Genomic DNA, 14,600 nt, shown 5'->3' with positions numbered 1-14,600 from the left:
AAGTTGTTTTGTTGCACAAGCACTCTAGTTCATAAGGTATAACTACATCTAAACCTGACGGAGCATCCCCACCTCATTCTAGTAGTGCTTTTGCTATCTCTTTTTGAACTCTAGAACTGTGGGCTGGTTGTGCAGGAAAAAATAAATTGTACTTTTTTTGTATTGTAACAAAAGATATTTACCAGAATGTCAAAAGTATGTTGACACTAACACTTCCCTTGTTGTGTGTGTGTGTGTGTGGGGGGGGGGGGGGGGGGGTTTAACACTAAACCCAATATTTTTCTTTCATGGTTCAGATACAGCATGCAATTTTAAGCAACTTTCTAATTTACTCCTAATATTTTTTTCTTCTGTCTTTTGCTATCTTTATTTAAAAAGCAGGAACGTGATGCATAGGAGCTGACCCATTTTTGGTTGAAAACCTGGGTTATGCATTCTTATTGGTGGGTAAATGTAATCCTCCAATAAGCAAGCGCTATCCATGGTGCTGAACCTAAAATGGGCTGGCTGCTAAGATTTACATTCCTGGTTTTAAAATAAAGATAGCAGGAGAAAGGAGTAAATTAGAAAGTTGCTTAAAATGTTATGCTCTATCTGAATCATTTAGTGTCCCTTTAATCCCCAAACAGAAAAGTAATTAGATGCACAGATAAACATGTAACACGTATTTACTTGAAATATTGATGCTACTTTTAAACCCGTTAGGACCATTATTAAGCAGGTCAGACTGGTGTATACAGCATGGAAGAAATCTGTAGCTCACATTGCTTGCAGACGTCACCTGCAGGCCTCTCTATACATACCATGCCCACTCACTACTGCTACAACAGTCGCGAGCATCAGCAGAGTACTCAGGTCCGGACACATCCTGCACAATAACGAGATTAAAAGCAAAGTCTCACAACTCTTTCCAATCTTCTTAACCCGGACTCACGCATCTATGGGGGCGGCCATATTTATTTAAAAAAAAATCACACTTCCTTAGATTTAATTTAAATCAACTTTATTAACAAATTGTTAGCATGACAGAAGCCACATTTGACAGAAGGAGGCGCCAGTTTACCACGAGTAGCTGTACAGGACTCAAACTGACGTGAGCTGCGCACTTCGCTTTTAAGGATCCCAACAAGTTGTGTGGAGATAAAGAGCAGGCGACAAGAATGTCCATCTTTACTCCGACCAACCAGATACGCCTCACCAATGTGGCAGTGGTGCGGATGAAGAAAGGAGGGAAGCGGTTTGAAATCGCATGCTATAAAAACAAAGTCATGAGCTGGCGGAGTGGAGTGTAAGTGTCAGGGGCACATGTTCTTTACGTGTCTGGTTGTAAAGGCCCATTGGAGACATATTGTTTTGATGTCAGTAAGAGGGAATGCTAGCCCAATTAGCATGCACGTAGTCTTTTTTGTGGGCGAGGTTAAGGTTTTAAAGCGAGGTTTGGTACGCAAACAATAAAGTTAGGGTATTTTGTAGATGTAGTGCGCGATAATAAAATGCGCAGTTTTTATCCACGATTAAAGATTTACTAATGGTCTTTGGCTTGAACAAAACAATGTTTGCTTCGTCTTCCTTAGAGTTCTTTACGAGGTTCAGACATGATATATAATATACGCCATTTGTGGACCAGGTCACGCAATAAAAAAATATTCTTACACCGCAAGGGGCGAATATAAATGTATTCCGTTCACACTGTTTTATTCTTTAAAAAGGTGTTTTGCTCAAAGAAATCACAGATCTTGCATTTAAATCTAACGTCATGTTTGCTTCAGGGTTTATCTCTTTATCACAGTAAAGTCAAAATTAAACTTCCAAGATTCAATTTTAAACAACTTTCCAATTTACTAAAGTTATCAAATCTGCTTTGTTCTATTGGAATATTTTTATGAAGAGTAAAACTAGTAAGGCTCAGGAGTGTGCACGTTTCTTTAGTACTCTATGGCAACAGTGTTTTGCAACATTATTTGTAGCTTTAAAAAACAATGTTTCAAAACACTGCTGCCATAGAGTACTCAGAAACGTGCACACTCCTGAGCTCTTATGAGCCTGCCTAGCTTTACTCTTAAATAAAATATACAAAGAGAACAAAATAAAATTGATAATATAAGTACATTTCAAAGTTGTTTAAAATTGCATGCTCTATCTGAATCATGAAAGTTTTCATTTTGACTTTACTGTACCTTTAAGGGGACAGTAAACATCTTGTATTTACAAGACATTCCTGTTGTTTTGCTATTATATTCCAAGTCTTAACGTTTTTAAAACAAATTAACATCCTTTTTTACGCAGTTATTTTTCAATAGTCATTATACTAAAAAAAATTATATACAATCTTTACTGTCCCTTTAAAGGGTCATCATAATTGAAAAATGATCTGCTCTTATTCATTAGATTAGAGCATGTGATTGTAATATTATTGACCCTCACAAAGGGGTTAAACACAGTAGAAGTGCTCTGCTGTTCCTCAACAGAAACCGCCTCTGAACCAATCGGCAGCAGCGCTAGTGGCACAACTCATGTTGAACTTTCACTGTTTATTAAATCAGCAGAGGTAATTCTACTGTGTGTTTAACTCCTTTGTGGGGAGTTAAACGCACAGTAATGCAGGGTAAGGGAGCTTTAAAGATTTATTTATTGTTTACACAGTTTAAACTGAATTTATTAAAGGTACAGGAAACTGCTGAGTACAACTACAGTAGCAGGTTTACTACTCACCATGCTATCGTTTTCCTCCTGTACTTGCAGCTCTTTTTAAGGCTGTTTTAAACCAGCACAGAATCTAGTTGCTAAAGCTCTGCATCTTTATAATAGACGCCACCATTTTGGTACATACGTATTGTCGCATGCAGTGACAGAAGCAGTACCTTTTCAAGATCAGTGATGTTACCATCTTTTTGGCAGCTGTACCTTTCACTTTGGGTTATTTAGTCCAATAGAAAGTGAAAGCTTTACATTTTCATATTTCTTTTTTGTTTTTTTTACTTAGTTTAAAAGCTACGTAACATAAAAATATAAGGAGTCCACAGGAATAATGTAGAATGATGCAGACACTGCAAAAATGTACAGCTCTCTATTGTGCATGCTAACCTGAAGTGCACAATATGGCTTGTCAAAAATACAACAATATCAATGACCCTTGCAAAGAGGTTAAACACAAAGTAGAAGTACTGCTGTGTACCCGCAGAGCTCTTTTCATCTCAAGCGGAAACTACCGCTGATCCAATCAGCAGCACTAGTTGCACAGTTGAGTTGTGCGGCTAGCGCTGCTGATTGGATCAGTGGCAGTTTCCACTTTCTTTTTCCTGGGGGAAAGCAATGGTGGATATTATTGTATTTATTCTAATCTTTACTTTACAGAGCAATGAAGAACTTGTATGGCAGTAGTGAGTATTTTTGTGACAGTTAACTTTAATTCATATTTAGATGAATAATATCAAGCAGGGTTGATTTTGATTTAAATCAAATTATTGTGAGGTGAACTATCTCCAGTTTAATAGCTTAATCATTCATAGTTGAACAACTTTTCTGCTGTACTTTATTGTAAGGAAAAAAGGTATGTATTACCTTTTTAATAAGAACAATTTGAATAGCTTTATTTAATTAAAACAACATTATATAGCATATGTGTTTTTGTATTTGCTTAACCTCTATATGCCATTAGGATGTTCCATGCTGTCCTAACAGTGCTGGGCTTTATCGCCATTAGGCAACCTCCCATCTGTCCCTATTTGAGAGGGACAGCCCCTGATTCCGAGCTCTGCCCCCCTGAGTCAGCCATATGTCACTCTTTACAGAATCTTTCTTTGCCCCACCCGCAGAACACCTACAAACTTCCCTGACACACACAGGACACCCAGAAACCCCCGACATTCCTGCCCACTAACAACCCACAATATGTTGACAGGCTCATTTTAGCCGCCTTTGTCCCTCATACTCAGCCACAAATGTTGGGAGTTATGCGCTAGGACAGCATGGAACATCCTACCATATATGCTGTCCAACAGCTTCCCCTTTTTGTGCATTGAAAAATCAGATGGGGGGGGGGGCGTGCCTAGCAGAGTCCCCCATGGTCCCATGGTCCGATCCTGGACATGAAGTCACATGATCGCATCGAGGATCTCATGATTTTATTTTTCCAAAAAGGGGTTTACATCGGAACTACATTCCGATCTAAGCACTTGCACCCTTGGATGAAGGGGTTAGACATCCATTTTTATTTACTGCTGTGGTTAAACAAAATATTTTTTAAAAGCTTAGACTGACTACTTCAGCCAGGTTCACATGGAAAGCTTAAAATACTCTCTTCTGCTAAAAAGTTTAACTTTCATTTTTACTGCTTGCCTCTTCACCCTTTTGCTTCTTGTGCTGATCTAGTCCACTCCAAACAATCTTCTATTTATTGAACTTCTTGAAACTTAGTAAGGGGTTGATTCTGTGTACATAAATTTGCAGAGGAGCAATGGGATTAAAGGGATAATGTACTATAAAATGTGTTTCCCCTTAAAGGGATACTAAATCCATTTTTTTTCTTTCATGATTCAGATGGAGCATGCAATTTTAAGCAACTTTCTAAATGACTCCTCCTATATTTAAAAAGCAGGAATTTAAAGCTTAGGAGCTGGCTCATTTTAGGTTCTCTCTTTTTTTTTTTTCTTCTCCTTTCCAGTAAACACAGCGCACATTTTAATGGAAACTTTATCAAAACTTTTTTTGTTTAGTGTTTGTTACCAAAAGGAATTGAGATGATTCATGTGGCTTTAATTGTAATTTGTTGGCAAAATATGTAATTTTATAGTATTTAAGCAGCTTCTAGTTTGAGTAACTACAAGATTGTAACAAAATATTTATTTTTCACTCCTAGGGAGAAAGATCTTGATGAAGTATTACAGACGCATTCTGTGTTTATTAATGTTTCTAAAGGGCAGGTGGCTAAGAAAGAGGATCTTCTCAAAGCCTTTGGGACAGAAGATCAGACAGAAATTTGCAAACAGGTAGATAATGGTTGGCACAAAACATGTGATAGTTTGTTTTTTTTATTACGAAAAATAACCTTGATCGAACCCAGTACAAAATTGGCAAAAGTAATACACTTTGAAGTAGCAATAATATGCTTATGCATAAATAAGTTTTACATCTGAACAGCAAATGGTCCTACCCCCCTTTTTTTTTTTTTTTTTTTTTTTTTTTTTTTTGGGATGAGCAAATGCAAAATTCACATAGTTCTGATATTGGGTTTGCCATGAATATAATTATTATTGTACTGAGCAACCCTAACACATTTTAAAAGGCATAAAATGTAAAAATGTAAGCCATAGTTAGTGTTTCTGGGTGTTATATAAAGTCTAATATGTATAATGCTGGTTAGTATAAAGAATAGCTGCTTGTTAAACTTTACCATAACTGCTTGTTAAACTTTATCATAAAGTCTTATAGAATCTCTTGCCATAAAAATAGTGGGGACATTTTATTCACATTCATGCCTAATTTATTTTTGCTTTTTTTGTTTAAATGCATATTTCCTCTCATGTTATACATTTAGTATAGGGCTTGATAAACTTGCTCATTAGTACAGGGCTTGATAAACTTGCTCCTTAAAATTAGGCCCTGGCCCCCTGGTTTGGAAGACACCCATGGGTGCCCATACTTACCCGCACTGTCCACCGCTTATCATTGCTAGTCACACCTACAACCGAGGTCCAGTCTTGTTGGGGTAAGTCGCAAAGTGCTGGCTGCTACCTTGGCTCAGGCACCTCCTCCTGCTACCTCCTTCATCGCCGTTGACTCTCAAACACTGATGGAGAGCACCTGCCTCATCCTGAACATAGTGCACACACTGGAGATACCAAGTAGGGTTAGCGGGAGAGGAGTTGGGTGGCCCTGGAAGCTGAGCTCCAGTCTCTCAAGTGAGTGCTAGAGGAAGGCATCAGGGCCTTCTCCTGCAGCATCCACATCTCTTGTGTGTATCTTGCAAACAACAACGACTACGACAACATCATTATTATTATTATTCTATTGTATAGTGGCAAGATTTAACTACATAGCCGAGCGGTCACCTGTACTATCAATTTTGGATAATTGGTACACATATTTTGTATTCAGACCAAAATGTTTCATGTATTTTGTCATACATGGGTCACCCAGACGTCTCAGCAGCCTGGAGGGTTTTAGTTTTATTTTGTCAGCCTTTACAACAGTAGCATGTGTGCAACTAATTTTGTAAGTACTGGTAAGAACGATTTAAAGTTAGTACAGTTTAATTATAAGGCTGCACAATGGGGTGGGGCATTACAGAGATGTGTACATAAGGCTGCTCATATGCACAAGTAGCAAGTACAGGCACATTATTAAAATGTTTTGTTTTTTTTTATAATTAAAATATTTATGTAAAGTCTAGTAATCTAATGCCTTTCAGCACAGGTGTGCTTTTAATCCATTCTAGACAGAAAGAAAGCAACAAGGGGTTCCAAATATTAAATTATCTTGAGCATTGCGTCTGTTATTTTGGTTATCTCCAGAGACTGTTTGCACAGAAAGGTCAGTGAAAGGTATAAAGCTATCATACAGTAATAACTGGTAGATGATAGTTTTAAACCAGATGCTTAAAATTCTTCAAAATAAAATGGAAATCTGGTATTAAAGGGCAGGGCTTTACAAACCTGGTTAGCTGCACGTGTGTGTAACAGTATGTGTGTGCTTTAATATGCAGACTGTGTTACAGTGTAGTGCTTAATAAAACCTTATGCAGCACACAATGTAGGGTATTGGTGGCAGTGTGCAAAAACACAAATACTAAAGGCATAGGGGCCTATTTAATAAAGGTCTGTCGGACCTGATCCGACAGTGCGGATCAGGTCCGACAGACCTCGCTGAATGGGGCGAGCAATACGCTCTCCCTATTGAGCATTGCACCAGCAGCTCTTGTGAGCTGCTTGTGCAACGCCGCCCCCTGCAGATTCGCGGCCGCCAGCAGGTGGTGTCAACTGGATCGTACTCGATCGGGTTGAATTGGGGCGATGTCTGTCCGCCTGCTCCAGAGCAGGTCTACCGTTTATGGAGCAGCGGTCTTTAGAGCTGCTTTATAGCTGGTGTTTCTGGCGAGCCTGCAGGCTCGCCAGAAACACAGGCCCTCAAGCTCCATCCGGAGCTTGATAAATGGGCCCCTTAATATGTACTGTAGTGTGCATGGTAAATAAATACACAATAATAATAGTGATCTAATACACTTTAATTATAACTGAATTGGATAAATACTGTATGTATAGTTTGAAGTAAGGATTTTTTTTAAACAAAGCATGAAAGTTTGGGCTTTTGAAAAGCTTAGCCTTATGCAGTAACATTCCTTGCACATTACTCTGTTCTAGCGAGATTATTTAAGAGGTCTAACTATGCCGGGTTCTGGGACTGATCAAATACACATGCAAAATAATGTTTAAAAAAAAATCCCCCAGAGATTTTGTGAGATTACTCTGTGTGCTGGCAAGGTTTTGATCATTAGGCCATATACATCACATACTCTCTCTCCCCTTATTGCTCTTTGTCCATACTTGTTTCTTTTTTTCCTAGGTTTTATCTAAAGGGGAACTGCAGGTGTCCGAAAAGGAACGGAGTACACAACTGGAGCAAATGTTTCGAGATATTGCTACCATTGTGGCAGACAAATGTGTGAATCCAGAGACCAAGAGACCTTATACAGTTAATCTTATTGAGCGGGCAATGAAGGATATTCACTACTCTGTAAAAGCTACTAAGAGCACTAAACAACAGGTAGTTTAAATTAAAATATGAGTCTGAACTTTTTAGCCACTAGAGAATAGTATTCTAAACCTCAGGTTTCTAAGTAAATCCACAGCAAGTTTTGACTAAGTTAGCTAGTTGTCAGTGTATCGCATTTGCATTCTGTCTGGAAGACAAGATTCTGTAAGGGTCCTTATTCAAATTTCTCAACCCATTGTAATAGGCTGTGGTTTCAAAGAATAAAAAACCCCCTTTAATACTTCTGAATACACAGTGCCCTCAGAAAGATAGAACAGTACTGAAATCAGAAAGGTAATAGTATTAAATAAATATAGACTATAATTTGCATTTTAGAACACAAAAAACCTAACCAGACACAGGCAGGGAAGTTGTAACTTACAGGTGGGGGGGAAAGTAATTTATTTTTTTTTATTTTTATTTTTTTTATAATTTAAAAAGTTTAGATTTCAGAATGTTTGGATTTTGGAAATCCGGATTTGTATCTGTACTTTGCTTATAAAATGTATTTATCTGAATCATGAAAGAAAAATATTGGGTTTCATGTTCCTTTAGAGGATACAATTGTAAACAACCTTTTTAATTTACTTCTATTATATAAGATTTGTTCTTTTGGTATCCGTTGTTGAAGAAGCAGCAATGCACTGCTGGGAGCTATCTGAACACATTTGGTTAGCCGATTACAAGAGGCATATGTGCAGCAACCAATCAGCAGCTCCTAAGTCTACCTATGTCCTTTTCAACAAAGAATATTAAGAGAACAAACCAAATAAGACAATAGAAGTTAATTGGACAGTTGTTTAAAATCACTTGCTCTATCTGAATCACGAAAGAAAAAATGTTGGTTTCATGACCCTTTAATGTTTAAAGGGATATGAAACCCACATTTTTTTCTTTCATTTTTCAGATAGAGCATGCAAGTTTCTAATTTATCCCTATTCATTTTTATTTGTTATTTGTATCTTTATTTGAAAAAGCAGGAATGTAAAGCTTAGGAGCCGGCCCTTTTTTGGTTTAGAACACTGGGTAGCACTTACTGATTGGTGGCTCCATTTACATTCACAAAGAAAACATTTAGGTGCAAATATACAAAATGGCATTAGCTGTAAACCATTTTTAATTACATAACTGAATTTAATTTTTACAACTTAGATTATTCTAACTCAGCAATACTCTTAAAGAGACATGAAACAAGTTTTTTTTCATAATTCAGATAGTGCATACAATTTTTAAACCACTTTACGTCTATTATGAAATCTGCTTACTTCTGGTATTCTTTGTTGAAGGAGCAGCAAAGCACTACATGGAGCTTTGCTTTTTAACAAATGATACCAAGGGAACTAAGCACATTAGATAATATAAGTTAAATTTGAAAGATGTTTAAAATTGCTTGCTCCTTGCAAAAGTATTTTGGATTTCATGTACTTTATATGTTATACATCTCCCAGCTTATTTTCACTGTTCTGCATTTTTGTCCTTTAGCATTCTAGCTTCCAAGCCCACCTGCCTTATTTATGTAGCTTAAAAGAGTGATTTAAAATAATGAAGAAAAAGGACATTACATTTGAAATGCACAGAAGTATATTTCCATTTCACTTGTGATACAATTACATTTGCCAAATCCCTCAGCGCAGTTGCTGGAGCCAGCGAATCATGTTTCCTAACATTCTAATTCTGGCACTTAATTTTCTGGAGTCTTCTACACAGATTCTTATGGGTAAATCCTAAAAATCAAACCAATTTTGGGAACCTCTAGCCTAATTACAGGAATTAAGGTGCTTAACCCCTTAAAGGGACATTAAACCCAAATTTTTTATTTCATTATTCAGATAGAGAATACCATTTTAAACGACTTTCTAATTTACTTCTATTATCTAATTTGCTTCATTCTCTTGATATTTTTTCCTGAAAAGTATATCTAGATAGGCTCAGTAGCTTCTGATTGGTGGCTGCACATAGATGCCTCATTTGATTGGCTCACCCGTGTGCATTGCTATTTCTTTAACTAAGGATATCTAAAGAATAAAGCATATTAGATAATAGAAGTACATTGGAATGTTGTTTAAAATTGTATTCTCTGTCTGAATTATGAAAGAAAATGTTTGGGTTTAATGTCCCTTTTAAGACCAAGGATGTGCTATGTACGTCCTCAAAAAAACAACAGTTAACAACCAAGGACGTACATAGCACGTCCTCAGTTAAACTGAGCGCTGGAAGCGTTCGTGAACGCTTCCAGCCGCTCTCAGGGAATTACAGTGATGCCTCAATATTGAGGCATCGTGCAATACCCTTTAGGTATTAACCGATGCAGAGAGGGCCACTCTGTGGCCCTCTCTGCATCGGCCAGCGATGGTGCCGATTGTTGGTGGAGTGGGTGGGAAGGGGGGCGGGAGCGGGTGGGACCGCTACGCCATGGCAGTGAGTGAGGAGGAGGGGAGATCCTATGTGGGATCCGTGCATGGAAAGAGATCTGGGAAGGGGGTATTCTTATGAGGGGGGGCAGCTACACTACGGAAAAAAGTGGGGGGGGTTGTTTTTAAAAATATCACTAATTTAGAGGAAACTGGGTACTGGCAGACAGCTGCTAGTACCTAAGATGGCAGCCAATAGAGGGGGGAGGGTTAGAGAGCTGTTTGGGGGGGGGGCTCAGGGAGGTTGGGTGGTAAGGGGGATCCTATACTGCAGAAAATATATAATAAAAAACAAACTTATTCTTAAACTGGCAGACTTTCTGCCGATACTTAAGATGGGGTTGACCCATGGGGGAGGGAAGAGAGCTGTTTGAGAGGGGTCAGGAAAGGATCAGAGGGTGGGATGTGTCAGGTGGGAGACTGATCTCTACACTAAAGCTAAAATTAACCCTACAAGCTACCTAATTAACCCATTACTGCTGGGCATAATACAAGTGTGGTGTACAGCGGCATTTAGCGGTCTTCTAATATCCAAAAAGTAATGCCAAAGCCATATATGTCTGCTATTTCTGAACAAAGGGGATCCCAGAGAAGCATTTACAACCATTTGTGCTAAAATTGCACAAGCTGTTTGTAAATAATTTCAGTGAGAAAGCTAAAGTTTGTGAAAAAGTGAACGATTTTGTTTATTTGATCGCATTTGGCGGTGAAATGGTGGCAAGAAATATACCAAAATGGGCCTAGATCAATACTTCTGGTTGTCTACTAAACAAAAATATATACATGTGAAGGGTTATTCAGGGAATTTTGTCATATTTTATAAAAAAAAAAAAGTTATAGTAAATTATGATATGATGAAAATAATGGTATATTTAGAAAGTCCATTTAATAGCGAGAAAAACGGTATATAATATGTGTGGGTACAGTAAATGAGTAAGAGGAAAATTACAGCTAAACACAAACACTGCAGAAATGTTAACAGCCCCGGTCCCAAACGGTGTTAAATATATTTAAACATTAACATTTGTAAAAGGTTACATTTATCACTGTTTGTGATTTCAGGCATTGGATGTCATTAAGCAGCTAAAAGAAACCATGCAGATTGAACGTGCCCAGATGAGGTTGCGATTAATTCTACCAGCTAAAGATGGGAAGCGATTAAAAGAGAAGCTGAAACCACTGATTAAACACACAGAAAGTGAAGATTTTGACCAGGAGCTTGAAATTGTAAGTTAAAACATACGTTTAACAGAAAGCAGACATTCCTACCAAACTGATGCCGAATATGGCCGCTGCCAAAAGCATTCGGCTGTTTTCAGAGCTAGATTTCTTCTTGTGAAAGTGCAACACACTAAGATCTGTGCAAATCTAGATCTTAGTGTATTGCACTCTCACAAGAAGAAATCCAGCTCAGAAAATAGCCGAATGCCAAGTTGTTGTTTTTTTTTACCTCTTTTTACTATGCAATTACTATTATGCTTTGCTAGAATTTTAGGATCAAACCCCACTGAAAAGAAAAATTTTGGGTTGAAACCATAAGATTATGGTAACAATGACATCTCCTAAAAATGAAGGATGTGAGTTTAACAATCAACCCGGCGTAAACATTTTTTTTTTTTTACTAATTAACAAAACAAAAAACAAATAGATCCTAAAACCTTGCACGCATTCCCAGGTTAGTGACTGTGCTCTCTTCCTTGTCTTAAATATAAAAAAAAGTATATCTGGGAAAGTATTAGCCTAAGGCGATATTTAAATTTTTTTTTTTTTTTTTTTATGGTTTTTAGATGTGCCAGTAAACTTATATTTATCTGCACCTCCATGCTTCCTTCTCAGTCTTTACCTTGCTTTGCTCCTGTTGGCTGCCCTAAATCTCTAACCAGCTAACCTCACACCAGAATCACATTCAAAAGAATATTAAATTAATCCACAGTGGAGGAATTTATATATTTATTTTCTTATTAGTACTGTTAGGTCCAGTTTCACATATTGCAATTTATTTCATTTTTTTTAAAAATGATTAGCCCAGCAGTGGATGATCCACTGCTGGGCTAATAATTAAAAAAAAAAAAAAAAATTGATTTAGTTGTTTTTTGGGTGGAGAGCGAAATTGCGTGGGGGGGGGGGCAAGAAAATGTTTGCCCAGGGTCCAGTCAATATTAAAGACGGCCCTGCTTACACTCTCCACCACTTTTGAGTTGACCGAGAAATTCCCCCGAACATGCTCATTTGGGGTGATTGACAGACCCTTCTCTCATGAGAGAAGAGGCAGCATTACAGACTCAAGCGTGTAATACATCCCGGCAGTGGACCCTGTACTCAAGTTGAGAACCTTGTCTGAATGGGGCCCTCTATTAGAACCTAATTCAAGTCAATAGTATTTTTCATGGGGGGGAAAAAGAGGATCAGACATTTTTACTGTTAATTTTTTGTAGAACAATCATTTTATGAAGAAACAAGATAAATATTTTAATAAAAGCTAAATTTAATGTTAAGTGTTTTGCTTCTGTTGTTTTCAGGTATGTTTAATAGACCCTGGCTGCTTCAGAGAAATTGATGAGTTAATACGTTGTGAGACAAAAGGAAAAGGCACATTGGATTTACTGAACTTGAAAGATGTGGAGGAAGGAGATGAGAAGCTGGAATGAACAGTGCTTTGCTTGATATATACTAATATAATATTCAAATGCTAGTTTTAAGGCATTCATATTTGTCATACTTTGTGTTTAAATCAGTAATTTTGCAGCACAGTATTAAGTCACACTATTTCTAGATCACTGCATGTGATCATTATTTAACCTTGCCTTGCCTTGGTATAGGGTAAACTACCTATTCATTTTAAGAAAATAAAGACATAAGAAGCTACTTCTTAACTGAAACTACTAAATTGTATTATTATAATTTAACTTTTTGCTTGGGATTAGCTGCTTATTACAGAAACAAACTGACATTTTTTTTTATGTTTTCCAACGCTACATTTTATAGAAACTGGCTGCAATATTATTTAATCAATTGTTTGAACTTAATGTATTAACATACACAAAGACTCATCTGTTTATTCTTGTAACATATTAAATATGTAAAATTATTTTCTAAACTGTAATCCGTTTTTAAGTAAAGACGTGTTTCTTAAAAAAATAAATATATAAAATATGCATAAGTATCCACAAACGGAGTGTAGAAAAGAATCCAAAATATATAAGTAATATATTGAATAGTAAATATGAAAGAAATCTAAAAACAATTTTGTAATTTGCATGTAAAATGCATCTGTTGTTAACTCCTTCCTGCCAGGACTTATTTGTCTACATCGGAACAAAGTCCGATGTAAACAAATAAGTAAAAATTTAAATCATGCGATCGCTTGATTTGAATGATGGGATCGGGTCGGGGGGGGGGGGGGTGCCTATGATAGACAGGTGATCCCATTTAAGAAGCGGCTATGGATTCAGGACAGCCAAACAGGATGTTTCATGCCATCCTAGCGGCCCTAAAGCCCTGCGTAGTTAGTGCAGCATGGAACATCCCAAAGGCAAGAATGAGTTAAAGGTATTAGGTTTTTTTGTTTGTTTTTAATATGCACATTTGTATAAATCAGTCTTTAAATACTGGAAAGACATGCAAAGAAAATAAGTGTTTTGTAACTGTCATCTTGTTAGCAAAATGAGCACTGTGGGCAAAATAAATTATTAAATTACATTAAAAGGGGGTGGTTTTTCTATGCATATTTTATAGGATGTAAAAGTCATGCATGCATCAGAAACTAATCGCTGCATTGAAATATCTGCTAATAAAAATTCATGCTTTGCAAGCATTTAAAACTGTCATTTTGTTAGCAAAATCTGTATGGTTTTTTTTTCTTCTGGCCAGTGACACACCCCTTAAGACCTTTCTTTAGTGTCGTAAAACACCTTTCCTTGGGCAATTAAAGGACCAGTCAACACAGTAGAATTGCATAATCAACAAATGCAAGATAACAAGACAATGCAATAGCACTTTGTCTGAACTTCAAATGAGTAGTAGATTATTTTTTTTCTGACAATTTTTAAAGTTATGTCTTTTTCCACTCCCCCTGTACCATGTGACAGCCATTAGCTATTCACAAATGCATACACGTACCATGTGACGGTCATCAGCAATTCACAAACGCATACTCACTTATTCTTGCACATGCTCAGTAGGAGCTGGTGACTCAAAAAGTTTAAATATAAAAAGACTGTACACATTTTGTTAATGGAAGTAAATTGGAAAGTTGTTTCAAATGGCATGCTCTATCTGAATAATTAAAGTTTAATTTTGATTGAGTGTCCCTTAAAGAACAGCTATACATATCAACCAATCATTGTCCATAGAATGCAATTAAGACTGAGAGAAGTGGGAATAAAATGCCACTGTATGTTGTGTGTGTGTGGGTTACTGACAGCAGGGAGTTAATAAGTA

The 14,600-nt window shown here is 37.0% G+C and overlaps 2 protein-coding genes across 2 annotated transcripts in view; one reads left to right on the top strand and one right to left on the bottom strand.

Annotated features, from left to right (window-relative positions):
* Positions 1–959, bottom strand: part of LOC128653901 (S-adenosyl-L-methionine-dependent tRNA 4-demethylwyosine synthase TYW1) — an 824,555-nt gene extending 823,596 nt beyond the window's left edge. The window contains exon 1 of the mRNA XM_053707460.1: positions 804–959. Within this exon, the coding sequence (XP_053563435.1) occupies positions 804–867 (64 nt within the window). The 5' untranslated portion in view covers positions 868–959. The remainder of the gene's footprint in view (positions 1–803) is intronic.
* A 94-nt stretch (positions 960–1,053) lies between these two features.
* On the top strand, positions 1,054–13,987 carry SBDS (SBDS ribosome maturation factor). The gene is made up of 5 exons (XM_053707464.1): positions 1,054–1,288; positions 4,859–4,988; positions 7,561–7,761; positions 11,223–11,387; positions 12,680–13,987. Exons 1-5 carry the CDS (start codon positions 1,161–1,163, stop codon positions 12,806–12,808), a joined length of 753 nt encoding a protein of 250 aa, XP_053563439.1. The 5' UTR covers positions 1,054–1,160; the 3' UTR covers positions 12,809–13,987.
* The last annotated feature ends 613 nt before the right edge of the window (positions 13,988–14,600 follow it).

Source organism: Bombina bombina, chromosome 3 (assembly GCF_027579735.1).
Source record: "Bombina bombina isolate aBomBom1 chromosome 3, aBomBom1.pri, whole genome shotgun sequence".
In the NCBI taxonomy this organism is placed as follows: domain Eukaryota; kingdom Metazoa; phylum Chordata; class Amphibia; order Anura; family Bombinatoridae; genus Bombina; species Bombina bombina.
Note: the sequence above shows the minus strand (reverse complement) of the source record. Positions and strands in the feature narration are given on the sequence as shown.